The sequence below is a fragment of the Columba livia genome, chromosome 11 (genome assembly GCF_036013475.1).
Source record: "Columba livia isolate bColLiv1 breed racing homer chromosome 11, bColLiv1.pat.W.v2, whole genome shotgun sequence".
NCBI classification, from domain to species: Eukaryota; Metazoa; Chordata; class Aves; order Columbiformes; family Columbidae; genus Columba; species Columba livia.
Genome location: NC_088612.1, coordinates 20,286,508 through 20,313,756, shown reverse-complemented (window position 1 = coordinate 20,313,756; position 27,249 = coordinate 20,286,508). Strand labels below are relative to the sequence as shown.

Sequence of the window (27,249 nt, the reverse complement as noted above, 5' to 3'; positions counted from 1 at the left end):
CGTTTTTCCTGTGGATAATGGACTAATTTGCCTGGTATATGTTGTCTTACAGCTTTGATATTTCGCTTGGAGGGGAAAATTCAAGAATCTCTTGAACTTTTTCAGACATGTTCCATTATGAACCCTCGAAGTGCCGACAACCTCAAGCAGGTGGCACGATCGCTGTGAGTGCTGTTTTATTGTCTCTCTTTGATGTGCCATCCAGGACCTTCCGTGTTCTGTTTTCCTCCCAGGCACCAAGCAAAACCCCAGGCTGCTTAATTCCAAACGTGCTTCCTCCTTATCAACGCTTGAGTTGGCTTCCAGAAGCGTGGGCTACCCGTAAAAGCTGAATCTGTTATCTGCTTGTTGTGCTCTTATTTCCTTTGTGCTTTAGGCAAGAGAGGTAAGGCACTGATTTCTAGCTCCAGAGCTCAGGGTGCTGACTTGAGCAGTGTAAACTTGCCCCTTTCTGTCTCTGGATGTCTGGTTAGATCACATATCTCTTTCCTTTGAGACAAAGGCAAACTGCAGAGCCTGTGAATTCATTCCTTCCACCTCCAGTAACGTCAGAGAGGGCCTCAGCGTCTCGCAGGATTGACAACCTTGTCTCTGAAAGGGAGCACTGCTCAGATTGTAATATTGCAGGGATTGTAATATCGTGGAGACTGTAAACCCAGGCCCTCTCGCGCAGGTCTCTAGAGAACTAGCAAACTGCATCGTTTCTCACTGGCAAAGGTGCTATTGCACAGCAGGGTTTGAGAGCGAGAAACAAATAACAATTGAAATACTTTCGCAGGTTTCTTTTGGGGAAACACAAGGCAGCCATTGAAGTGTACAATGAAGCAGCTAAACTCAACGAAAAGGACTGGGTGAGTGTTGCAGTGAGCTGGAGGTGATTGCAGCATGCAGATGCTTCTGCATGTATCAACATAGCCCTGTAGAGACATTAAGGGAAATATGGGAAGTAGCTCCCTGTTTGGAAACCCTCAGTTATCATTAAAACTCGCTTGAGTAATTGGGAAACGCTTTGTAATGCAAAACACCGTTGACAAAGGTTACCCTCAAACTGCGCGAGAGGGTTATTCTTACCTCCCAGCCATTACCTGTTTTGGCAAAATGTTGGCTGGTAGCTCCGGGAGCAAGAATTAAATGAGTTCTTCTGAATAAGAAGAGAAAAAGTGAAGGAAGAGCGTTGCACAGGGAGACGTGGTGGTGGGTGAGAGGAGAGAGGACGTGCCTCGCGGTTAGTTGTGGGCAGCCTTCTGCAGGTGACGCTTTTGCCTGCAGAAGTGTTGTTTCTAAGATAAGACTTGCTACGTGTGATCTCATTCCCCGAGACATCAGGCACTCGCTGACTTCAGCCATACTTTTGGCACTCAGTATGTCTAAAATTCAGGCTTGATGCAAGGATATATTTGGTATTATTGAACATATGGTGAGCCAGACAACTCAGAAACCTTTTATTCCATGGGTCTTCTTTCAGGTCTGCATTGCCTTCGTGATTCATTACTGTTCTCCACAGCTGGAGAGACTGTGGAGGAGAATATCATTCTAAAAGGGTTAATGGGGAAATAAGAGAGTTTCCTTTTAAAGGTCAAGGCTGTCTAAACTGCTGAAGCAGTGAAATGCTCACCAGAATAGAAAGGAGGATCTAGTGGACCTCGCTTTTCAGCTCCCCAGGGTGTGCCAGGGTAGGGAAAGGGGCAAGTATCTTGTCTGTTAAACTGCTGGTGATGGATTAGAGACGTGATTGTTCCCTACAGCGCCCCTGGAGTGTTTGGGACCCTAAGTGACCTTCCTACTCTGTCGCAAACGTCTTTAAGATGCCAGAGGGATATCGGCCCTTCTGGTGCTCAACTTCTCTTTTGGAAAATTAGGCACATCTTCAGTCTTTGCTCCTTGTTGTCTGAAGACACCATTGTCATTTCTGTGTTTTTATCTCGGTGGCCTGTAGTCTGCTGTGTACAATCACACGCAAGCTCTTTAGGTTCCTGAAGCAACTTGAATGTATAGGTTTTACTTGACCTACAAAGGCAGAAGGGAGTGGGCAGGCACAGGGATGTCTCCAGCCAGGTCAGTGATGACCATTATCACTAACCAGTTGTGTAGCATGTATGTCAGACCTCATGCTGATTTGGTTTTGGGGGTTTTGTTGTGTTTCTTTTTACAGGAGATCAGCCACAACCTGGGTGTGTGCTACATGTACCTGAAACACTACAACAAGGTAACGCAAATACTTGCCTGATAAATGGGAAGTTTGAAGTTGGTCATTTGCAGTGACAAGTATTAAGGACATTTTTCGCTTTGGTATTTATTTCTGGGAGCAAAAGTTTGTGAGCTGTCTCTGGTTTTGGCTGCATATGGAATTACTTGGAGTCAGCTGCAGGTTGGCGGAGTTGGGTAAGAGTGAAACAGATTCGCCTTGTTGCTGGCCAGGAGACTTTTTCCAAACTAGGATTTTTTTCAGAGAGCGTCTTTGTTTTTAAAGGGAATGTTTGAGTGACCTCAAACTAGACAGAAATCCAGTTGTGCTCCAACAAGACCTGCTTCTGTTTGTGAGCCTTTTAAAACCAGAACCAGAACTACTGCTGGTTTGGTGAGGAGCAGCAATCCCTGAGAATGCCAAGTCCGGCTTCTTGAAGAGGGAGAAGTGTGATGGTGAAGACCCAAACCGCTTCCCCTGCGTACAGCTCAAACTGCGGCACCTCGTGCACAGGGTTTCTGGAGGAAACTTGCTGCCCCTTGGCTCTGGCAGGATTCAGGGAGGAGAGTTTGTTTGCTGAAGATGCAGCAGACACCTTTTTTCTCTTCATGGAAAAGATTTAGTGAAGCTCCTGTTGCATGAAGCCTGGAGCACAAGTCACAGAAGAGCTTGGTTAGCTTTGTAGCTAATAAGGAACTTCTTGGAAGCTTGAAATGGAGTTTTGTTCCTACATCTGAGCGTGCAGTTCCCAGCTCCTCGCTTCACCCTCCCATAGGTGTTCGTGCTGAGCACCGAGCTGCCTCTGACCCTGTGGGGTTACTTTGTAAGGGCAAAAATCAGCATTTAGAAACCTTTTGTTCCCAGTTTGGACCAGCTGCTCCCTGCTGCTCCTTGTGCTGCAGTGTGCTGGCCCTCGCAGCAAACTCCTGCTGCACTCCCGGTTCAAGGCCTTGCTGTAAAGCAAGAAGCTGCAGAGCATAGCTTCATTCTTGGGGTTTGTTGTCTGCAGCAATGCCTTCAAACTGGAACCTGCTGACTTCTGCGTAACTCTGGCATGGTCTGGTCACGCTGGGCAGCAATACAAGGACATCTAAAACACAACCAAGCCTGTGGGGGTTTCTGTCTTTTCAGTAACTGGTAACAAATATCCCATATTGCAGAATTCCGTTGTTCTGTGAGCATTTCTCTTTCTAGTGTATCACGTGTTGAGAGACAGTGAACATACTGTGCTGTCCTGCTGGCCAGGCCTCAGGAGGTAAGAGGAAGACTGAGGTCCCTGTAATCACTTATTATTTTGTTTTATCCTCCATGGTTGTGTGTTTAGGCACAAGACCAGCTAAACCGTGCCCTGGAGCTCAACAGACATGATCTGACTTACATGATGCTGGGGAAAATTCACCTCTTGGAGGGGAAGACGGATAAAGCCATTGAAGTCTATAAGAAAGCCGTAGAGTAAGAATATATCCCTTCTTCTATCTACCCATGTCCCATCCTATGCCAGGAGAAATCTAATTGGTGCCCCAGATCTGAATTGAGGCTGTGATTAAAAAGATAATGATAATTAGAGCTTCTCTGTGCAGAGCTGGCTCTTTGAAGCTCTCAGCTGTAGTCCTGCTGCTGCCAGTGTGGCAAGAAAGGAGGTAACTGTGTGAAGGGCTGCCAAAAACAGTGGAAACACAAATGGACAGAGATGCCTGGGAGCAAACCTGCCCAAAACTGCCTTCATAAATCCCAGAGGTTCATCTACCAAAATGACATAACCCCGGGTGTCTCACTGACCCTGACTGTCTGTCAAAAATCAGTTGCAGGGTTTCACATACTGTTTTCTCTCGGAGTGATTTGCATTTGGAAGTGCCCGAGTACACAGACCAGGGACAGGTTGGTGCACAATGAGTTTCTCCCGCCTCGTCACTGTTTCTCAGCACCGATCTGTATTGTTTTAGGGCATTCCTGAGCGTCTGATCTCCCAGTGCTTTCAAAACGCGATTTTGTAGCAGAGGCAAACACTAAAGAAAAGCAGGAGCATGTCGGAAGCTGCTGAAGGATCTCCTTTTTGTACTGGCTCTTTTTACGTGCTGTTTCCTTCCACATCTGCTTTTGGCTGCTGTCTGACAGTATGTTGGGTTGGGTAGACATTTGGATTAATCTAGAATCTTTATTACGTAGATAATCCTTGCTAAGCATCTTACCAGGTTTCTGTATCTTATCTCGGTGCTCCCCTGCCCTCCCTTCTTCCTCACTGCTGTCGATCTCTTCTGTTTTATTCTCATCTGCCTGTTACGCTTTGCCTGCTGTTACCTGCTCCGGGAGAGGCTGTCGCTGCTCTCTGTTTATTTACCGCCAGGCACGGGTGGTTTTGTTCTGAGTGAGGTTTCAAGGTGCCAATGCGAGTGCTTGTATTAGATTTCTTAAGTCTTGATCGCAGGGAATTGAAAAGTTAGTTCCGTCAAGGTGAGCGAGGCCAGAAATGCAGTGTCTGTTTCTGCTTTTTCTTGTTGTTGGTTTTGTCCTCTTTATGGGAACGGGGATGCTTTTAAAAGGGTTCACAACATCATTGCGTGAACCCCAGACTAGCAGTGTAGGATTGGGAGTTATATACAGTCATTAAAAGCCCTTGGGAGATACTTCAGTGCTGAGTGCTCTGGTTTGTGGGCAGTGCACAGCTGCTCTGTGAAACCAGGTTTGTAATCTTTTTATAGGGTGAATTAAACGTCTGACAATGCGTGTGTGTAGGATCCATCAGAAATGCTGAGGATTACCTGCCCTACACGGCCCAGGAGGCTTGGGATGGATTTACAGGGCGGTTTATGGGAGACGATGGAAAATCGCATTTTGTATTTCCAGGTCACCGATGCAGACTCACTTTGAAGCTCAGCAACACCACATTATCTCCTTATGCATCCAGATCTATATACAGAGCTGTGGTGACTTCCCGTTCATATCTAGAAGACGTGTGGAAAGCTTGGGTGTAATATTGTTCAAAGGAGTCCCCATGATGGCAATATTCTGATATTTGCATTTAATAATAACAGTTGATTTCCTGGAGTGATACGGGTATAACGTAGCATCGTAATTCCATGTTCTGTTTTTAGCTTGTTCTAGAAGGGCTAATCAACACCACAGCTCTCTGGCTTTTGCATTACAGGTTTTCTCCAGAAAACACAGACCTCCTTACAACACTGGGGTTGCTTTACCTGCAGGTACTGAGGACTGTTAACTATTACATGAACTTAATTATTTTCAAAATGACTGAGGTTTGGTTTTTTATAGAGTTAATTTCTCTCCAGCTTCTGCATACATTTCTCTAAATAGTTGATTTAACATGACAGAGCTTGCATTTCTCTATCTTCTTTTTGTTGCTAAAACCAAGTTGATATCCTGGCCCTGAGCCAGAGCAGGAATCTGATTTGGCAACTGCCCTAATTCTGCTCTAAATCCTCCAAGTATAACAAAACATGACTAATCATTACCTTGCTTCTGGAGCACGAGTCCAGCAAGTCATTCTACAAAAGCAGCTATGAAATTCTTAGTGTTAATGCACCGGAGAAGAAAACCTGAATGGATTTAAATAACAAAGGCATGCTTATCGCTTGGGTCCGTAACATGTATGGAAGGACCACCATAATTAAGCTTCCCTAAGGGTAAACATACAAATAAGAACAGGCAGTAGTGCTTGAAAGGCTTGATGGGCTTGAAAACTTGCGCCAAGTGCTGATTTGGAAAGACCCTCAAGCATTTCCCGAATCATTTAGATGCTCGAGAATAAAATGTAGATCTCAAAAGTCATTGCCTTGCTCTAGAGATAGGGAGATTCAGCAGGAGCCTTGGGCGTCTAAAATGGATACATGTGGATTTAGAAGAGAGTGTGAGGTAGGAGAGGACGCTGATGCATCCTGGTACAATTCTGGCATAACTCAATTGAAAATGATAGGATTTAAGTGATTCTGAGCTGTCATGTGCTTCTATATATACGCAGTCATGCCCACTAACACTTGCAGTCCATTAGAAGGCAAATAAAGACTTTTTCAAGTGAAAAGAGTGCCGTGGGGGGTGAGGAAATCGTGGCGAGGGCATGGAGGATGTGCAGGGTAGTGGCTTGTAGCCTCTTTGCTGGAAGAGATGAAGGAGCAGAGGATCATCAACCCGGAGCTCACTCTTGTATGGAAATGTCAGGAAGCTTGTGTTCTTCTCCTTAACGCCACTTATTCCTGAAGTTCTGATGCCCATTTGCTTCTTTTCCCAGCGTGAGGATTACCAGAAGGCTTTTGAACACCTCGGAAATGCGCTTACGTACGACCCAGGCAACTACAAGGTATCGTGAGGAGTGGAAACGAACCAGCTGATTGATGATGAGACACCTTTTAAAGCTAATTCCAGTATCAGAGCTTTGCTGTCTAAATGCAGAGTCTTAGCCTGGAGGGGCTGAAAAGGATCATGCCCAGAAAGTTTGATCCGAAATACATCTCTGGGACCTTTCCCTGGGTAGGGAGTTGGATGATTGTGGAGGCAGAATATGGGATGTTAAATTGATCCCTTTGGTTTTTAATCTGGTTTTCATCTTTAATTGATCCCTTTGGATTTTAATACCAAACAAATTAAAACAAATGGAAATTACTTTGCAAGGAAAATGTTCTAGGCATTGTTTCAAAAATCCCAAGAGCCGTTCCCTGGTCTCCGCGACCCCTAGTCAGCACAGATAGAAGGGATATTGCGTTACATTATTCTCCCATCTGCTAATAACTGTGTCTGTGCTTCCAGCTGTTGTATACAAATGTGACTTTTCCTTGGCTCTGGTCTGGAAAGCCGAGCTTGGCATCGAGGTTTCATCCCTGATGGTGAAGCCGCTTCCCTTGTTAGCCGTGTTACTTCATTTCTCTCTGCTTCTTTTTCCTTCCCTATGATGCTAATGATGGAGAGTGTTGAAATGTGACGTTGACAAATGATACATGAATGCAAGCCGAGTGTTATTGTGAAAACACCTTTACACTTTCAAATTTCTACTTGTCGCTGTGAAATATTATAGAGGACTTAGCTGGTGTGGTATAAATATAGCGTGTTGTAATCACTTGCTTTTTTTTTTCCCCACGCATATTTCTATCAACTTGCAGTATCAGCCAGTGTGAACTAGGCCAGCTTTGCTACTTTGCTTGAGTATGTTTTACTCTCCATTTAAATTACAGCAGAACTATTTCTATCTGGGCTTGTTGGTAAAAAGCATCTGTTAGTGCGTGGATCTTCTCAGAGACTCAGGCCCTGGGAGGTATCGCTGTCACCCCAAAATGTACCTTAAATGCTTGTCACATTGCAATATTTCTGAGGCAATTGTGGTTGAGATGGTTGAGGAAGAAGCCGAGCCGAGTCCCTTCTTTACACTGTTTTCTGCTACATGTTGGGAGATTGTAGAGTCCCCATCTGCTCCCCACTGCTGGTCTTGGCAGCCCCTAGAAGAAAACACCTAAAAAAGTTGAATAGTTGGTTATGACATGGCTTTAGTTGCTTCATTTTGCCCTGTTGTCTTCTTGCTGTATCTGGGGAAACGCCGGTCGCTTGTCTCTGCAGGCAACCTTGGCGGCTGGCAGCATGATGCAGGCCCACGGGGACTTTGACGTTGCCCTCTCCAAGTACCGGGTGGTAGCCAGCGCTGTCCCCGAGAGCCCCCCGCTGTGGAACAACATTGGCATGTGCTTCTTCGGGAAGAAGAAATATGTAGCAGTAAGTATCAGGTTTCCTTTCTTCTTTCGTCTGTAGCTAACACGGCCTGAGAACAGGATTCCTCTTGTGGTCTGTTCTGGGTGTCACGGAGGGTTTATTCCTTATTTTTGAAGGCCGTCAGCTGCCTGAAGCGGGCAAACTACTTGGCTCCCTTTGACTGGAAGATCTTGTACAATCTGGGGCTGGTGCACCTGACGATGCAGCAATACGCCTCCGCTTTCCACTTCCTCAGCGCCGCCATCAACTTCCAGCCCAAGATGGGAGAGCTGTACATGCTCCTCGCAGGTACGCGACGTGTCCAGCGTGGGGGATGCAACGTTGTTATAGAGATGGAAAGTTTGGGCTGAAGGAAACAAACGTTGGATCAAAGCTATACCAAGGAGTTGTTCACCAGTAGGTCACGGACAGGTGAAAAATCTTGAATAGTCTGTTCTCTCTCTGTGGGGTGAAAGAAGGTTAAATTGCAGTCAGATCGACATTAAAACATTGGAAAAGACTTTTTACACGTAAGAGTTGGGATTTGGGTTGCTGTGGATTTCTGGGTCATTTTTGGGATTAAACCAGACAAGTATTTGTCAGAAGTGACGTTAGGAGGGTTAATCTCGGCAGCAGCCCAGACAACTCTGCTAGCACCTATTTGTTTTACTATGTAATGATGTTCAGAATGACCCTAAAAATGAAGTTCTTGTGAAGCATCAACCTGTGTGTGTACATCTTGCTTTGATACAGTCGCTCTGACAAACCTGGAAGACATCGAGAGTGCAAAACATTCCTACGAGCAAGCTGTGGCACTGGACAAGTAAGTCTTTGTCATAGCTGGAGAAGTCCAATTGTGTCGCTTTGCCTCCCTCCCCTGGTTTCCGTTGTTCCTTTATTCCTCTGTCTACTTTGACTAAACAGTTAGCGACAGGGAAACATTTTTATTCCTGCAGCTGTGTAAATCACTGTTTCAAAACCACCTATTTTTTTGCATTCATTCAGGTCAGCTCTGAAAAATGAAAGGGAAATGTTGTTTCAGTCCAATCAAAGCTGGTCTTTATTTTGCCGTTTAGTTGGCGAGTCAGTGGTGATGATTTTGGATTCCAGGAAATATTTATACACAGTGAAGCAAGCTTAATAAAAGAAAACCAGTTATCCCAGAATATTTTGTAACCCAAAGCTTGAGCACTGTGCAGAGCAGTGAGAGACTCGAGGTGAAGCCTGTTCTGAATGGGGCAGAGGGAGCATTTTAGCTGGGAGAATGTGGGCAAGCAGCATATAAAAGTGCAGCAACATAGCCCTTTCTCCTCCACGTTGTTAGCAATTCTGTGTTTGCAATGTGGCTCTTAAAGTCAGAGCACTTGCCTTCAGAAATGTTAAAATGGGCCTTGCAGTATTTCAGTCAGAAAAACAGATTTATTAATAGCTTTGGCTCCCTGCGTCTGCTTTTCTTTACCTTTTTGACTTATCAGATTTTAGGCAGCAGGTGGTTAGCTGGTGGTTCTTCTCCCCAGTGAATATTTGCATCCTGAGCCCAGCAAAGCTGAGGCAAAACCATCTGCAGCGGCCACAGAGTAACCAAACCGGTGCGAACTGCGACCTAAGATTTATTGTATAAACGCATCGCTGTGCGGGGGCGTTTTGCAGTCACGCATCGGTCATTCCTACCGACTTCACTGAGTCAACACCTCTGCCTGGCTCTCCTAATCCGGGCCTAGCAAGGCTGTACAGGACCTCACAGATTCCTCAGCCTGCCTACTCAGGAGTTTGGGCGCTTTGATCGCAGAGGGGGAATAGAAATTTAGCTCCACGACTTTGCCTAAATATTCTGTGCTGCTGTGATGCTGCAGCTTGATAGTTGTACCGGGGAAATAAAACCTCGTCAGAGCAAAACTGAACAGAACTGCCAGGGACTGTGGGGAGGAAGAGCCAGACTCTGTTAGGCTTGTTCAGCCAACATGCTGTGTATTTTAGATGGCTATTGTGTGGCTGAATCCATGTCCCCACAGGCTTGCTTTGCTGGCATATTATGGGCTGTTTGGCTGGGATGGAGATAGCTGTGTTTGCTGCCGTTGGTGTGAATACCTTTGTAGCAGCCTGGGTGCCGTGCTGGGGCCTGGAATGGAAAGCATCTTGGAAAAATCTTTCAACAAGGTGTTTCTCCTAGCTCATCCTAGTCCGTCCCTTTTGTGCTTGTTTAGCTATTGATTTTTTCTAACTGCTGTATCGCTTCTCAGCTCTTGAAGGCAAATTAGCTCGATAAGGTTCAATTAATTTTCAAAGTGGCTGTTCCCAGATCTGTCTGATCACTGCTCTCAGTGTTTCATTGTGTGGGTTTGGTTTTTGCACATTTTATTTTTTGGCTTTTTTTTTCCCCACTAAGAGGTGGGGTTTGATATTTATTTATTTTTTCACGCATTTCTTCCTTTACTTTGGCAAAGACGGTGAGGAGGGTTTTTTTGTGGCAGGATCAGTGTTCCAGTTTCTCAGTTGAAGGAAAACCAATGGTTCGAGATTTCTTCTAATAGTGTTTCTTGCAGCGCTGTCATATAACTTACCAAGGATGGATAGTCATGGCCTGCAGCTGACACCTATTTATCGAACAGCGTTAGCAGAAGCCTTCCCTTCTGCGCTTTTCACGAAGGGCTGTGAAAACGGATTGTCCCTGGATGGCTCGTTATCCCTGCCAGGCTCCAGGAGAGGGCACCAGTCCCTCGCCCACATTGACTGAGCGAACCCCACCGTGTCCCCGCTGCCCTGCGCAGTCTCCCCCGCTCTCACCTGGCTGAGCCCAGCGCCTGCAGGAGCTCCCGTGCTGGGGCTGATCATCCTCTTGCATTTCTTTTTTGGTCAGATAACACACATGCATTTTGCTGCTCAAAAATAAGGGGGAGATTCAGGCTGATAACAAATGGTCAGAGCAGTTTGTTGAGCGTGGCTTGTCAGGCAATTAAGGAAGTATCAAGTCTCCGAGAGCCTCGCTTATTGATTACAGAGCCAAGCTCACTCTTTCCCTCCCATTTAGTTTGCTCACACTCCTGGCTACGCCAGAAATGCTGCTCCGTGGGGTGAATGTATCCTAGGGAAGGAAATGGATACTGTGGAAAATGAGAATAGATGGAGCAGTTCTGCCTTTTTTGAGATCTTTATATGCTGTTGTGTATCAGGAAGGGAGGAGTGCACAGGATATCGGCATTGTCTGCGGCACTAGGCTCCTCTTTGAGCACGTTGTTAATAGGTGTCGCTGACTGTTTCTGTACAACAGTATGTACAATTATGCGTGGATGAAAGAGAAGAAGTGAGGAAAATGAAAGGTAAACAGCGTGTTCTGTAGCACGTTGGGTTGTAAAATACCATCAATAAGCCCGAGTCTGTTCCACTGCCCTGTCCTGTGACAAGCTGCTCTCCCACAAACTGGGGGAGCCTGGGATGAGTTGGAGCAGAGCTCAGCATTACCAGTGTGATGAAACCGCATCGCTGCTCCCCCTGCCCCAGGAGCACAGTGCTGGGAGACCAGGCACTTGCTGGAGACAGTCCTGAGATGTCCCCAGGTGCAAAGAACTGTCACGCGGTGAGGCCACCAGCAGAGTAATATTATCATTGACACTTGGAGACTTTGCTGAGCTCAGGCACCGAGTCATCCAGTGTGTGGGACTCTGTCATGCTCCCAAAGGACTCTGGCTGCTCCATTTCGCCCGTTTTGGGGTACCGAGTACCCCATCCTTGTCAGTCAGGTGTCTCCAGCTTTGCTGCTTGGCCACATCTTTAACTGAAGTCAGGAGGAGCGTTCCAGTGGTGAATGCGATGTGTCCTGTGTGTGTTTGCTGCAGGTGCAACCCCCTCGTCAACCTGAACTACGCCGTCCTGCTGTACAACCAGGGCGACAAGAAGGGAGCGCTCTGCCAGTACCAGGAGATGGAGAAGAAGGTCAACACCGTGAAGGAGAGCAGCACTCTCGACTTTGATCCTGAGGTATGTGCCCAGCGGTTGTCAGCGAGAACTAAGTAGTCACGCTAAGTCTGGCAACAAACGAGGAGGAAATTTGACTTTGGAGTCCAATTATTAGGAAGAAATTGCGCTTGTGAGGTTTTCCGAGTGCAGCAGCCACCTGCTGAGAGCTGCGCGCTTCATTTCTGTTCTTTGAAGCCCAGTTCTTCAATCAATACACAGCAAGACAAGATTCCCTCTTAATTAAGGGAATGAATTAGTGGAGATGTTTCCCTTGAGCACCAAGGCAATAGCCAGCTCTGCACAGCTCTTGTTTTTATTGTGGTGGTGTTGATTTGTTGTCTAAAGCGTTCCTGTTTATCAAGATCTCCTCTTTTTGTTGCTTGAGAAGATGGTGGAGGTTGCCCAGAAGATGGGAGCTGCCCTGCAGGTGGGGGAGAGCCTGGTCTGGACTAAATCTTCCAAAGAGTCGAAATCCAAGCCGCGAGCTGCTCCGTCGGGGAAATCCTCCAGCACTCAGCAGCCTTTGGGCTCTAACCAGGCCCTGGGTCAGGCCATGTCCTCGGCTGCGGGATTCGGGAAAACCAGGCAGCTTCCCTCAGGTACTTTTCCTTCTTTTTCAAGTAGAACTGTGGGAGGAGAGAAGGGGAGAAGAGAAATCTCTGAGTAAGAAGTAGAGATACTGCTCATCGTGGGGAGTTTCTGTCACTCTTCATCTTGTTTCCTGTGGACTGAAGCAGGAGAGAGGTTGTGTAATCCAGGCCTCTTTCTTTGGCGCCCCTAAGGACCTGTTCCATTTCTTACATGTTGAATAAACTTTCCATGCAGGGAAGACTTAGTCAAGAAAGCTGAGAAGTAAAACATACAGGAGTTTGGGGTTTACCTGAGGGACATTATCATCCATACCAGAGAAGGTTCATAACATCAGTTATCAGCCTAAATCTAAGCGTAGAAATAACTTCAGTGTGGAAGTGTCCCGTTTTGATTTTATTCTGTAAGTAGCTACTTGAACTGCTTGGAAACTCTCTCTGAGTTTGCTAAAATTGTGAACAGAAAACAATAGCTTGACTATAAATCAGTGGAACTGTTTTCCTTTCCAAAGCACGAGTTAATTTGTGAGTTTGTCCTGACTTCTCACAGCAGCAAAGCTGAATGAGATCGTGTCCCTTAGCTTCCCTTCCGCAGAGCTTTGGGTACTGTAGGCCCTCCGGCCTGATAACTCACAAAAGATTCGAGTGCTATTGATGAGCTGGTGCTAGACAGAAGAGATCTGAAAGTTAAGTAATATCTGTGGTTGTTCTGCAACTCTGTGCTGCCTGGAAGGGCAAAAAGAATAGACAAAACACACACAGTCACTCATAAACTATACCTGTGTTCTCTTGTCAGGTGCCGGAGCATCAGCTCCGCTTGCAAAGCCTCCCTCGCTGCCTCTGGAACCAGAATCAGGCTCGGACACGAGCCCCGAGGAGCCCTCGGCACCAGCGGGGGCTGAGGAAGAGAGCGAAGAGAAGAGCAAGAGCCGGCAGGCAGAGGACTAGGACGGGCTCTGGGCGGGACAGGCAGGCGCACGAGTGTCACCAGAGCTGCCTGCTGACTCGTGGGGACCCGCGGTGGCTTCACCCCGCTGTCAGTTAGTCTAAATGCCGCTGTTTTCTGTAGATGATTTTAGCACGTGATCTCTACCTTGTCCCAAGGAGTTGTTGCAGCAGTCAGAAGAGGTTCCTGCGTAGCTGCTATTCGTGTGGTCCCAGCTCGCTGCAAGAGACGGGGGGATGGAGATCCATCTCTCCACAGCGTTGTCTGTCTTCAGCGTCTGGGTTTTAAATCCTCCAGAAGGATGCTGAGGCATCCGGCACGTTTAGAAAAGCCAGCAGTAGTGACTTAGCATCCTGGACCCCAAAAAGGGACAAGCGCGTCCAGCAGCTGAGGAAGCCCTGCACAGGCGGTAGGAAGGTCAGTGGTGATACGCTCGGAGATGGGGAGAAGGTTGCACAACTCACCAGGGCAAGCACGGAGCAGTAAGCAGGGTTCAGGTCTCGAGGGGTTTTGCCTCTGGAATTTATCCAGAGTTTGATACAGGTCCTCAGAACAACACCTTTTGGGAACTAAAGGCGGGACCATCCTACTTGACCTTGACAGCCGGTGGCTGCGTTTCCGAGCAGAGTGTGTAGCACTTCCCCAAGAAAAGCGAACTCAAGGCTGAAGAAAGGAGATTGCTCAGGCAGGAGCTGGTGTTCCTGAGTGAGGCTGCCTGTCCTGCGAGCGGGCCAGCTGCAGCAGCCAAATTCTGAATTGTTTGCTGAGAAATTGGGTAAATGAGCCTCCGTGCAACTCTGTTCACGTGATCAGTTCTTCCTTGAGAATTTGTATTGCCCAGCAGGGGCGGAAAGATTGGTTTGCAGGGAAAAAAAAAAAAAGAACAAGCCTCTCCAGAAAAGATTATATGGTCAGCCTCAGTGCTAAGTTTAAATTGTTGGAGTCTGACAGCAGCCTTATCCTGAATAATTTAGTTGTGCCCTCCTTACAGTTGCATTTTAGGAGAAACCGTTGATGCCAGCTGCCAGGCAGCAAAGCAGCCCATTGCGGAGCAGAGCGAGGAGCTTTAACGCCTGGGTGATGCTAGAGAAGCTTTGAAAATGTTTCTATCCTTGAACAGCAAAATCTTAGCCTTCCCTTTCTCTGCTGCTGTCAGTTTGTTGCCTCTGGGATTTATCCAGAGCTTGATACAGGTCCTCAAAACCTTTTCTTGTCCTCCCTCTGTGCACTGCACACAAAGCTGATGTTGCTGTGGGACTGTTTTCCAAGCGGGGTGCATAGTGCTTCCCCAACCAAACCGAACCTTTGGGCTGGCTTTATTTGCCAGGTTTTAAAAATACCTTAAAAATTTGCCACCCAGGTTTTAAAAATATCCTTCCCGATTTTAATGCTGCGCTGTTGCATTGTATCACTCCATCATTAACAAGCCCAGCAGAGCAAGGTTAGTAATGGAAACTTCTCTGGAGCAATAATGTAAAAGCAGCGTGACTGAGGCTCCGGGTACATGAACACCCTTCAGTTGTGCTTTGTGGGCAGCTGCCGTTACCCAGAATGACACTAATGCATCTTTAGAGCACAACCAAGAACTGAAGCGCTCTCTGGAGAACACTTTGTCCTCTGTCTTGATTGCCCAAACTGCTTTCTTATCTCAAATGTGGCTTTTTTCCCCAGCTGTCCTCTCCTGATGGGTTTTGCATTGGTCCAGATTCAGGGTAGTGCTCCTGTAAGCTTTCCCTCCTGCCAGGGGTTGAAGCAAGGAGAGGATATTTCATGGAGCACTGGCAAATTTAAACAAACCACACAAGCAGCCGTGTAAATCAGGTACAGTGCAGCGATTTTATTCACATTACAGCTTTTTACACTGAAAGTTACTGCAGCCCATGAAGAAGAGGTTAAGGGGAGGCAGGGGATGGCAAATCTTTATCTCACCACCAAAACTTCAGTTCGAGGCAGTTTGTTTTCTGATAGCAGTAGATTGCTGTGATCTTTTAGTCTTATCACAAAGGCTTTGGGAGCGCTGGCAGCTCCAACACAAGGAACAGTGCCCAGAACAGCGTGGTTACAGGTGGGTGAGCACCAGCATTGCTCATAACAGGAAGATTTTCCCCTCCGTTTACTCTTCGTTTTGACTCACTCGCTGCTTTCCTCTGCCTTCTGCTTGGTGTAAAAAAGATAAATGAGTTTAAACTGTAGCATTATCAGACTCTTTTGCTCTATTCAGTAGGTGGGAGTAGAACCTCATCCCACTGCGCCTCTTACCTTCTTGGTTGCTAGGATGCTTTCATAGGGTAAACTGTACATGTTCAGTACATTTGGAAGTACTGTAAAGGTATTTAAAATGAATATATATTTTGGTGAAAAGCTTATGCAGACAATTAACCAACTCTCCCATGAAAAGGAGCAGAAGGACCCTTTTACTTTGTGGATTTGAATAGAGCAGAAGGGCTGAAATTCCAGAGATGTGTAATTCCAGCTGGATAATAAATAGAACCACAATTCCTTGTCCTGTCCCCTCTCTCCCCGCTGGGTATTGTCATGATGGCATTTGCATACAGGAAATTCATAGTATCCTTACGGAGAACTTCTTAATGCTATCTAGTGATGAGACTGAGGCCGGACTGTTCTTTCAACTGAAATTAAGCAAAGCATTTTTCAGCAGGACCATAGTAAGTCATTTAGGGATTTTGGAAATCACACCTTATGTTCCAAAACCTGTTCCTGGCATCACCCATAATTCTCACCTTCTCTTTCCCCCCCATAATTGAAATTTTAAGATGGAAAAGAATAATGAGCTTCATTTCTAGGGAAGTAGAAACCATCTGCTTTAGGCCTTTTTTTTCGCCCTTTTTAGAAAAATGTGTATCATTAGCCAGGTGAAGTCATAGCACTTACAAGGCAGACTCGCAGGAAGGAAACTCAGCAAGACCTTGTTTCAGCCAAGAGTAATGATCTCTCTGTCCCATTCAACCCAGACAACCTGGTCCTGAGGTCCCTGAGACAACTGGCTGCTGATTTATGACACGGGCGGCACTAGTGGATATTTGCCATGCTCCTAGATGTGATCTCGTGTGCCCAGGTGGACTTTGGGTCCTACTCACCATCCTGTTCTTGCACAAGGTGTTAAAAATTCAGACTTCCCCACTGGGAAGTGGATTTCAGTTGGCAAAGCTGCTTCTACAGAGACAAGCTTGAGTAAAAAATAGGCTCCACGCAAATGCAGTATGAAAAAAGCACGTATTATAACCAGGAGTTTGTCCGGTTTATAGAATCAAACCCACAGTTTTGCTACGAGGAAAGCTTTACCACTCTCTCAAACCAAACTGCACAAAAAATGGGTGTTTTCTGCAGTGGTTTGGAATAAAAGATCCAGGTGAGGTTTGAAACCAGTTTTACCCAGGCTGCACAAAGGAGCAGAAATTCATAAGGGAGGTTTTCAGGGTATTTTTTGTTTTCCCTCACTTACATTTTGATGCGGTCGTTCCCCCTCAGGTGCCAGCATTTGTATTCACCTGCTGTGAGCTCTTCTCAGCAAAGGCCTATCCCGGCTCGCTTTTCCACGCGCTGTTTGGACCAGACGGCGTCCCGAGCGTCCGGCACACAAGGTAGCGACCACACGTGCCATTTCCAACCTGCATTTGTTCCTTTGCCGCCAGAACCTCCTCCCACGGGAGTCTGGATCAATAACTCCCTGAGCATTCAGCCTGGTCTGTCCTTAGGATCCACCTGAGATGTGGTGCGTGAAGCTGCTCCATCTGTTACGGAAAATTACTTTATCAGACACCTCCGAACACACAGGAGAAGGATAATTTCTGGCTCTAGGATTGACTGAAGAGTTTAATGAGACTCAGCAACGCTCAAGCAGAAAGACAGGAGTGATGAGAGCAGCGCAAGGGAGATGCTGCACAAAAGAACTTGGTGTAAATAGGTTTTGTCCACCCTTTATCATTCAAACTTTCAAAACAAAGAGCAAAGACAACCTTTAATATCCCATTTCTCTCAATAACCTCATTAGCGCTTGAATGAAGAACGTGAGACACTTTGTTGCGGCCTCTGTTATTACTGGTTTTAACTAATAAGTCTATAAGATGCATCATTTTTTAAACGCTAAACTGTGTGCTTTTACCAAAATATTAATTGCACCAGAGTGTAATTAATATGGCTTGAAACAAACCTTCCCAATCACAGACCGATTTAACGCAGGACATAAGAACAATCCAATTCCTGATAATTCACTATATGATTATAGAATTAACAGAAAAAAGCCAACTACAAGTAGCATCGGTGGATTTCACTCTTTAAAAATCTATTTCTTCTTCCTGTTATTGTAACTGGGAGATGTAATAGGAAGGCAGCTGCAAATAGCAAGCCCTACCTTAGGCTAACTAGTCTCAAAATAAACTTGGGCGGAAGGGGGACGTGGATCTCAGGGTTTGGATTCCAGGAGCTGAACAGGAGTCGGGCTCTAAAGCAACATCTGGAAGGGTCGAAGCGGTTGATGAGGTCTTTGCTAGAGCCAATGCATAAAGGCTAAGAAGGAAAATGTCAGCACCATTTCTGGGAGAAGGATTAATGAGAAAAGAGCAAACTGAACTGGATCTCACAGACCACAAATGAAGTGATCCTTAGCAATGCTGCAAAACTCCCCCGAAGAGAAAAAACATGGCTCATCTTTGATCCGGGTAACACAAAAACCCCAAACCCAACGTGGCTGCATTGCTTTCCACTTCTGTTGTTCAGCAAGGGCTGCTAGAGACAAATCAGCTTTGCTTTATTGTCACTGTTTTAGCTTTTCTAGTGGAGTGTTTTTTTCTGTGGGGAGGTGCGGGACACCCTACACGTGCAGGAAAAGGATTTCAAGAGCCTCTGCAACCCTTATTGGAATTAAGTTTGGAACCCAGAGGGATTCTAAGCACATCATGTTCACAGTGCGTGGAACAGGAAGATGAGGGGCTGGGTCCTGCCATTCAGCTCTGCTGTATTATCATATAGATTGTTTCAGAAGTTCATCAGGGATACCAACAGCCTGTCTGACTGACAACGGGTCACACTTGTTAAGAATTATCCTCGGTGAATGAATTTGGTGAGCTCTATAGGCCTGATCAAAGCAGATGTTAATCTATAGATAAAGCAGCAGTCTGCGCATCACGAGCTGCTGGCATTTGAGAAATGGTGAGAAAGAACAGAAGCACCAGGAAGTTATTAATAATAATAATTAGCACTTTTTTTTTTCTAAGCAATAAACCAATTTCTTGTTTACAGCAGCTATTTATTCAAACTAGTTTAAAAAGAGAGGTAATGCAGGTCTGTAACACTCCTGTTAAATCCAAGCATGACTCACCCTTGGACAAGTTCTGTTAGTTAGAGGATTTTAAAGGGCCAGAAGGCAAGGCCGGTGCAGTCGGCCTCGCGTCCCCACAAACCTCTTTGGAAGAGAGGAGTGAAATACAGCAGCAGGACTGTTGCTGATGACAGTTTGTGCCTATTTAGTTTTGTTTCCAACTGGAGAATCCACAGTTTGGCCCAACATCAGGAAAGCGGGACCTGGTGTAAGCAAAGGATTAGTTCTCCAGTTGGCAGAACGGTCCGAGAGGTTCAGTGCCAGAAAGCTGTAATGGAAATTTGCAAAATAACCTCGCTAACGACCGCAGACCTTTGAGATGGATGAAAGGAGAATAAAACATCTGGATAGAAATACTTCCAGCCTTAAGAAGGTCCCGCACAGAGGTAAATGCTGAGACTCAATGGAAGACCAGCATCGTCCTTCCAAAGCGACGTCCTACCAATTGTGGTACAGCTCCGGCTTGCACAGACGTGCTGACCGCATTTAATCCAGTTATCTGAAAAGTGTGTATGTATACACACTTGAAGTTCCTGGAAGGGGACAGAGACAAAACCATGCTAGAAAAACACCAAAAAAGACCCACGCTGGTGCTATGTAATCCATAGTGTGCAACTATGAAGGGGGAAAATATATGAGCAAAGTATTGAACAAGGACAGTGGTTCTATTTTTTTACTTTCCAAGGCTGTCCAGAGCAAAGAAACTATCAGTGACCTAGTTAAAGAAAAGTAAAGAAAATCAAACCTGAAAGAGCCCCCTCACTGCAGCCTTACCTGGAAAATGCTGCTGCAGCTTTTGAGCCTCCGGAAGGACCTTCCCATAGATATTAACCCTTCGGAACGGAGGGAAACTGAACAAAATAGCACAAACGTTCCCAAAAGAAATAAGTCTCCAGCACTCCATAGGTTTTCTGTAAAACAGCAGCTAGAAGCACGCACGGTTTGCACAGTGACAGCAGCCGCCAGCCCCCCGGGCGGCAACTCTTGGTGTTCAGTGTGCGGCAAACACAGGTAACCGTTTGCGCTTGACCTGGCCAGAAAATAAAGCTGTCTGCCCAAATATAAACCCTGATTACCTCCACTTCTCGTCACCCAAAAACTAAGCGTGGGTTGCTATGGTGCAGCTGAATACCCGTTGTCCCAGAGATCAGATACCCAAAATAATCCAGGCAGCCTCGAGTCAGGTTTTGTCTGTGTATTTAAGGAGCAGGTACAGCATCACATTTTGGGACTGGCCCCCTCCAGCGCTGGGGACACTGAGGTCGAGAGGTCATTTCATCAGTGAAACATTTCATCATCACACCGAGCGAGCGCGAGGTTTGCTCTCACCACAGAGCAACGTGCTGTGGGGAGATAACGACGCAACAGCCTTTTATTTTTAATCTCTCACGCTGTGCTCTCCCTGGGATCCTCACGCAGGAAAGTCTCCCAGCACCCACAGACACGGCCCGTGCACAGCTACAAACAAACCTCAGCCAAACAGGGATTTCGATGCTCGTTTTCCTCCCCACACGCTTAAGACAAAGCCCAGCCAGTTTTCACATTATATACTAAAACATCTGCACCTAACTGTGAAGTGTTCGAGTCACTGCCAAGTGACTGGAATGTATCTGTTTATACCTGGAATTATTCTTTGGCTCTTTTTCAGTTTTATCCAGAAAACACACCCCAATTCTGTTCCTATTCCTTTTCACCACTGCTGAAATCCTAACGAGGACACAGTGGATCCTCAGACATCGGAGAAAAGGGAGCGTCTTGGTCTTCTACTGAGGATACACTTCTGAGTACAGCAGTCCTTCGGCTGAAATCGCATCCCCAAGCCCCACGGTCCGCACGGGATCTTTACAGACCAAAACGGGAGTGAAGTGGAAGGAGATGCCTTCTCTGTGCCAGCGCACCACGGGCTCGTCTGGGTTTAATGAGATTTTGGCGGGTGCCTCCAGCTGGGAGGTCACAAACTCCAAAGGAGCTTTAAGAAAGACTTTGCTGGTGTCGATGGTGTCCGTGGCGCAGGCCTGAGTCCCCGCTGCTCTCGCCCCGGCGGCCACAGCGGCCGCCTGGTTGCCCCAGTAGCCGTCCACAGTGACCAGGATGTGATAAGCCAGGGTGTGGAAGTGGATCCGCGTGAGATCCGAGGCCCTCTCGGCCGTCTTGCCGTGCTCCTTCAGGATCCAGAAGAGGATGTCGCTGACGACCCCCACGTCGGGGACGCCGCTCCAGGCCGCGAGGGACGCGTGGGGACCGGCGGCCGCTTGCGTGAGGAACAGCAGCTCCTGCTCGTTCAGCCCCAGGGAGTTCACCAGGGGAAAGACCTGCTAACAGAAACACAGCAACAACGGTTTTGCCTTTCCCGGAGAGAATCAGACCCGGGATTTCCTCATTCAGGGGGTTGTTTTTACAAGACTGTGTTGCAGGCTTTGCCACCAGCGTGCTCAGGAGGGAGCACCCAAAGCAACCAAAGGCTTCCTCATTCTATACGTCTGCAAGAACTGACTTAGCCAAGAAAACACGTCACGCCAAGGCTGCATGCTCCTTTTGTGCAGGTGATTTTCTGGACATGCGCTTTAAGAGTAGCAAAACATCAAATTCACATAGAACAACACTGGGATGCGAGCTGAGTCAAGCTAAGATCAGTAGGACAGAAATTCTGCAAAGAAATCGAGGCTTTTTTAAATTAAAAACTCAGCTCAAATTCAAATCCTGTTCTCAATTCTTCTCCAAATGGATAGCCCTAATTTTAAGTTTCCATTTCTATATTCATCTACCATCTGCACATTGTGATCCTGGTGAAAAGGAAACAGATTAAAAAAGAGCGTGTCCTTTCGTTTTCATTACCTGATGCACGATGTTGCTCATAAAATCCTGATCAGTCATACTGGCCAGCTCCAGGTGTATGGGGATGTCTGTGGGGATATCGGAGATGGAGGCCACAGCCTACAGGGGACGGGAAAAGAGAAACACCCTAAACCAAATATTCATGATGATCGTCTTTGTATCTGGGATCATGATGATCGTCTTGGTATCTGGGACAGAATGTGTCATTTAGCCACCAGGTGAGCTCCAGTAACTATGTCAACGTAGTTTTATCCCCCCAGACAACCCACTGAGTCCAGGAAACAAGATTAAACTTTTGCCATTCTTACAGTTCATATTCTTCTTCCAGCATGCAAAGCTGGAAAGATTTAAGGGGGATCTGAAGACGCAGCCTAAATTCAAACCCAGGAAACTAAGACTTTGCTGTAAAGGTGGAAGGACATTAAGAAGACACCGGTGTTTAAATCTCCTACCTCCATAAGCCGTCTCTGTCGCGCCTCCTTGCTCTGCCCTTCCATCATGTGAAGTCCTGAAAGCACCACCAGATCCGGCTGAAACTCCTCCAGGCTGGACACAAACACCTCCAGCATGTTTAAGGCGCCGTTGGAAAGGTCGTGGGAGAAGATGAAGCGGTTGGCGTTGGGCGCTCGCACTCGGCCCCACTCTTCACCTAAAGCGACACAAAGCGAAGTGAGTTAACTCGGAAGAGAAGCAAATCAAACCACACGTCTGGGGGTGGTTTTGGGGTATCCTGCTGGAACCCCAACGCGCGATTTCGGTGTGACCGTGCCCATTAACAGCTCTTCATTAACATTCCTCGTTATGATAATGGGACAGAAAGCAATGTAAAGGGAATAAGTAAGCACCGGTAAGCACAAAGGGCAGCTTGAACAGAAAGCTCTTGAGGAATTCTTGACACTATTAAAGGCAGAATCTCCACCTCAGAACCAACCTGTATATTTGTTCACTCATCTCTCTGTAGTTTTATAGAAAACACAACCAGGATTTGTGGAAAAGCTACTAAACCAGCATCACCAGCATCAGGGCTGCCTTGTCTTGAGAAGCGTTTCATGCCAAAGCTCTGGTCAGGACAAAGATCCCCAGATATTATCGGGACGACACTTCTCACCCAAGAACAAAGATGCTGAGAAAAGGAGACATCATATACTGATGTATCATCACATCAGGAGGCTTGCAGAAGCAAGAAGAATTGAGATGTACTTGGACACGAGTGTAATTTAATAAGTGCACTTAGTTCTGGTGACCTTGTCTCAGCAGGAGTCCCTCGGAGTGCAAACTCTGGGTGCTGCTCCACCCACATCAGTTTTGCTGCTAGAAAGGGTGAATTAGGCGATTCCTCCCTGTCACTATTTACAGTGACAAAGGAAAAAAGATTCAAAAAGAAAAAGGAAAATATTTTAGATGTGTGTTCACCTACCACAGCTCCCTGAAGCGCATGGAATTAGCCCAGTGAGAGCTGATAACTTACACAGTCCTCCTGGAATTAAGCGATTTAAAAAAATCCCTAACTTTAAAGCCAGCATTATCTTAGTGATGTGCAGGGTTCCCATCAAACATCCAGCCTTAAACAAAGGTACCTGCTTGATACTCCAAGATAAGATGGAATTCATCTCTTTCCTGCATGGATTCTGGTGGCACAACCACGTTGTCATCCAGTAGTTCGTGGAGTTTTGGACCAACTGGGCCACAGAGGAGGATCTAGAAAACGAGAAACAAACATGAGGATCCCCTGCCATGTCCCTTGGCATCATCTCAGTGCATTTCAGCATCACCTAGACAACAATCATCATAATTCAATGTCTTAAAACCAGCTAAAAAATCAGCTTTTCACTTGTAAGGCCAAATGTATATTCCACCATAACCTAAGAAATAACCACAAGATCCCTAAAATCTCCAGGGAAGCAATGGGAGCCTCTTTAAAGCTGAGCGAATAGCATGAAACCTCTGGAACGCGTACCTTCAGCTCTGGATTTGTCGCAAGCTTCTGACCGATGAGAGCAGCATTTCCTCCCACATAAAGCTGTGAAACAAACAGAGGTAGGTAGAGATTTTAGCTTTTTTAATCTAAATATTCACCCTCAGGTAAATCACAGCCCCGTACGAATCAATTCCTTCCTAAAGCAAACGGCCCTTACTTGTGTGCAGCTTTTCTGTGGCTGCTGGAATTTGTGTTTTATTAGCAAAGCTGACAAGCGATCATTTAAAAACTGCAGCAACACTTCACCCAGTTGCAAATGGAGGTTAAACCTGCTCCTGTGACCACATGAAGTGAAGGCAAGAGTTTCTTCGGCCTGAGAAAGGTCAAACTTTCAAGTAAGAAAACTCCAACGTGAGCTTTGAAACCAGAGAGTACAGATTGTCATGAGGTTCACAGGCACTCAGAGGCGACCAAAAACAGGAGGACACAGCTCATAACCAGGCGATTCCAGGAAGCCAACGTAGAAAATGCGGCAAGAGACAAATGTTGAGCTCCTCCTCGTTTTCCAAAGCCGCTGCCAAACGGTGTGCACCGCGGCATTGAGCAGTTTGTAGCAATTCGCTGACTGCCAAGCAAGGTAGCAAGTTCGATTCAGAGGAGCTGGTGTAAATTACAGTAATGAAACTTCGCTTTTGACACTTCTGGAGAGAATTTGAATAGCTGATGCTGATCAGTGTTTACAGCTCCTAATGTTTGGATTGATTTCCTCGCGTCTTGCCTCATTACAAGACGTTAGAGCCTTTTACAGCATCAGCCCCACCTGGCTCATTTATAGACGCGTCTTGGACGGACACTTTGGTTTTGGGAAAGCAATCAAGGGGCAGACCGGTCAAAACTCTGCTGTTTGTGGCGGGTGCGGAGTTTTGCAGCAAGTCATTAACACACTCAAGCTTAAATGATTTGCGCTGTCACCAACGACGCAGGAAACAAGAAACATGCTTCTCAAAGGTTATTTTTGGGTGGAAAACCCACCTGCGCGCCGGGGTGCTCGGCGGCCGCGCGCGCGATGCGGTGGAAGGCGTCGGCGTCGCTGAAGAAGCGCTCGGCGGCCGCCCCTTTCTCCATGAAGTGAGCGAACGCCTCCCTCAGGTCCTGTCCCGACGTCAGCACCGCGTGGTTCTTTCCATCGCCGGGTTCCAGACCCAGCGCCTCCAACAGCTTCACGCCGGACAGGACCACGTCCACGCACGCGTTGACGCTGGAACAGGGCAAAACACACACTGGGAAAACCACACGTACCTTCTCAACGAGGCGATCCCTGCCCAGCCAGCGACGTTTGCTCTTTGCAGCCCTCGTGCTAAGGGAGAAAACAACCAACAAAATACAAAAAAAAAAACCCAACATCACATTAACTTGCTGAAATTCTCTACTAAAGCGTTCTCCTTTCGATGTGCTTTTATTGCAGAGGAGAGAGTTGTTCTGATGCATTAAAACAAATGAGCTGTGTGGTCCAAAGGTGGTTGTGCATATTGCAGAACATTTTGCCTTAGGCCTGCTCAAAAAAGAATAGGCACAATAAGAACAACACTTTAAATCTTTAATTCTTCAGAAGGATTTTTGTAAATATGCATTTCTGCTTTAAAGCGTGCCAGCAATTAAGAACTGTTAAAAAGAAAACTGAAAGCATTTCAGTCCACTAGATCAGCCTTTTGAGTTTCAAGCCCTCCTAACAATAACCGAACCCACACACCCCCCACACAGGCTGGTCTGTTTATACGAATTCAAAAGAGCAATTTGTCAGTCGAAATATTAGAAAGCTGCAATTTCAACAGAACCGCCCCAAATTTCCAGCATTACCACGCTGCCTTCTCTCAAATAGTGGAGACGGGAGAAAAATCCCGCAGTAGTCAGGAAGAGATAAGAACCGTATCAGCAGATCTAGACTTTATGTGACGCCTACCCCGCAGCTCAAATCTTCCAGCCCCCATTTCTTATTACATCAATTTAAACTGAGTCTAATTCAGATTACAGAGCAGGAAAGTCTCTGGGCTGGAACCAGCCCCCCAGGAACCAAGTTCACAAACACTTGCCCTTGTTTCTCCTCCTTGGTTTCAGAGAGACGCTGATATATCCCCAATATTCCCTGTGATGACACCAACCATTACTAAAGCGCCTTCCAGAACCGCTGTCAGGTGTGACTTCTGTTCCTCTGCCCCTGGCATGGATCTAAACTATAAACTTTTGCAGGATCTCCAGCTTATTCTGCGTCGACCCGTGAGGCAAAAGAAAAGACTAACTGAGGAACAAAAACCTATGTATTTTGTCATATATCCACGGGAGAAAGTCTGCATCAATCGGAACGCAAGAGCAAGACTAACGCCGTATCGGCTCTGCAGCCACCGAGCTGGAACGACCCTTCCAGCGCTCAAAGGCCAAATTTTCTAGTCAAAATCAAGGTATCCTGGTGTGGCCTTATGTTTAAAATAAAGTAAGTCACACGCTATATGTGACAGCAAGGCATATAGATGAGGTTCTTGGGGACATGTGTTGGTGTTGGAGTCGATAGTCTTGAACTGAAACTATTCTAAGCCTTAAACCCACCACTTAAGATGAACGGGATGCTGGACTTTCCCCTCGCCCTTCTTTTACAATAAGAAAAAGGGTGTTGGGTTTCCCTGCACACACAGGTGTCTTCAGCATCTCTCTTTCATTTCTCCCGTCCCTCACCTCTCCTTTGTGCCTCTGCCTTGTCTCCGTTCGTTCTGCCCAGCCGCAAAGGCTTCACTCCCCTCCCCACTCCATAAACCCTTTCATTTATGGCCCAACCGCCAGCAGCTCCAGCCCCTCAGACTCCAGGCAAGCCCATGTGGGATAAGGTCCTGCCACCCAGCTCCGAACCACGCAGGATGCTTAAATCACAAAAAAAGTGACTTTTGGGCACAGAATCCCACAATATTGTAAGGGCCCTGGAAAGCTCACCCAGTGCAATCCCCCCATGGAGCAGGAACACCCAGATGAGGTTACACAGGAAGGTGTCCAGGCGGGTTGGAATGTCTGCACAGAAGGAGACTCCACAACCCCCCTGGGCAGCCTGGGCCAGGCTCTGCCACCCTCACCCCAAACAAGTTTCTTCTCAGATTTAAGTGGAACCTCCTGTGTTCCAGTTTGCACCCATTGCCCCTTGTCTTACCATTCATTCCCTCAGATGAGGACTAAGCAACACAGCGGACAGGGCCCTGCTCTCAGGGGAATGTCCTTGCCTGGAAAATTAAGAAGCTCAGGCCTTTCTGGGCAAATGTACACACATACAGATACATATATAGAGTTATATAGAGCCCGGGGCAGGGGCTCCCAGCCGCGCGTGCCCCGCCCCGCCGCTAGGGGGCGCCCTCCCGCGCCGCCAGGGGCGTTCTGTGCCGTTCCCCTCCCCTCCGCGCGCTGCCGGCACCTACCCGACGGCGACGCGCGCCCAGGCGCGGGCCGGCCGCACTATGGCCGCTTGCCAGCCCGCCAGCGTGCGGCCCTCGGCCGAGCGGCCCCAGCGCAGCGCGCCCAGCAGCGAGCCCGGCAGCCCGGGCAGCTCAGGGCCCAGCAGGCACAGGTAGCCCAGCGCCAGGGCCAGCAGGCCCACGCACACCGACCTCTGCCACATCGCGGCGCGGCTCCTCCCTCCCGCCGCGGCTGAGGCGGGGCCGGAGCGGCGGGGCCGCCTCCTCCTCCTCCTTACGCCGCCTCCGGAGCGCCCCGCCCCCGCTGCTGCCGTAAAGCCGCTTCGGGAAACGGGGCGGGGCTTACGCA

The 27,249-nt window shown here is 47.2% G+C and overlaps 2 protein-coding genes across 11 annotated transcripts in view; one reads left to right on the top strand and one right to left on the bottom strand.

Annotated features, from left to right (window-relative positions):
* The window catches only part of BBS4 (Bardet-Biedl syndrome 4), a 37,228-nt gene extending 21,372 nt beyond the window's left edge, over nt 1-15,856 (top strand). For 2 of the 4 annotated variants that reach the window (XM_065077129.1, XM_065077130.1), the window contains 12 exons: nt 53-164; nt 779-851; nt 2,153-2,206; nt 3,510-3,637; nt 5,331-5,385; nt 6,429-6,497; nt 7,745-7,897; nt 8,011-8,182; nt 8,627-8,696; nt 11,707-11,848; nt 12,216-12,426; nt 13,211-15,856. In XM_065077129.1, the coding sequence (XP_064933201.1) occupies nt 53-164; nt 779-851; nt 2,153-2,206; nt 3,510-3,637; nt 5,331-5,385; nt 6,429-6,497; nt 7,745-7,897; nt 8,011-8,182; nt 8,627-8,696; nt 11,707-11,848; nt 12,216-12,426; nt 13,211-13,362 (1,391 nt within the window). In that variant the 3' untranslated portion in view covers nt 13,363-15,856. The remainder of the gene's footprint in view (nt 1-52; nt 165-778; nt 852-2,152; nt 2,207-3,509; nt 3,638-5,330; nt 5,386-6,428; nt 6,498-7,744; nt 7,898-8,010; nt 8,183-8,626; nt 8,697-11,706; nt 11,849-12,215; nt 12,427-13,210) is intronic. The other 2 variants (XM_065077131.1, XM_065077132.1) reach the window with 1 other exon arrangement.
* Nucleotides 15,857-19,878: 4,022 nt separating this feature from the next.
* On the bottom strand, nt 19,879-27,201 carry ADPGK (ADP dependent glucokinase). Of its 7 annotated transcripts, none has more exons than XM_065077139.1 (8): nt 27,093-27,160; nt 26,642-26,711; nt 24,484-24,709; nt 23,491-23,553; nt 23,111-23,231; nt 21,986-22,182; nt 21,534-21,632; nt 19,879-21,010 (listed from the first exon to the last, which is right to left on the bottom strand). In XM_065077139.1, exons 3-8 carry the CDS (start codon nt 24,574-24,576, stop codon nt 20,462-20,464), a joined length of 1,122 nt encoding a protein of 373 aa, XP_064933211.1. In that variant the 5' UTR covers nt 24,577-24,709; nt 26,642-26,711; nt 27,093-27,160; the 3' UTR covers nt 19,879-20,461. The 7 variants fall into 7 exon arrangements, with proteins under 7 accessions (XP_064933211.1, XP_064933210.1, XP_064933207.1 ...); XM_065077138.1 differs by having other exon boundaries at nt 19,879-21,013; nt 27,093-27,120; XM_065077135.1 differs by lacking the exon at nt 26,642-26,711 and having other exon boundaries at nt 19,879-21,013; nt 27,093-27,201.
* Nucleotides 27,202-27,249: the final 48 nt, after the last annotated feature.

Bases quoted from the DNA above. Each gene is read 5' to 3' on its own strand.
- ADPGK (XM_065077133.1), bottom strand. From the start codon at position 27,103: ATGTGGCAGAGGTCGGTGTGCGTGGGCCTGCTGGCCCTGGCGCTGGGC. The intron at 22,183-23,110 runs GTACCTTTGTTT...GTGTCGCTTTAG, and splicing joins TATCTTGGAGTATCAAGCAG to GTGAAGAGTGGGGCCGAGTG. The intron at 21,633-21,985 runs GTAGGAGATTTA...CGTCCCCTGTAG, and splicing joins GACAGAGACGGCTTATGGAG to GCTGTGGCCTCCATCTCCGA.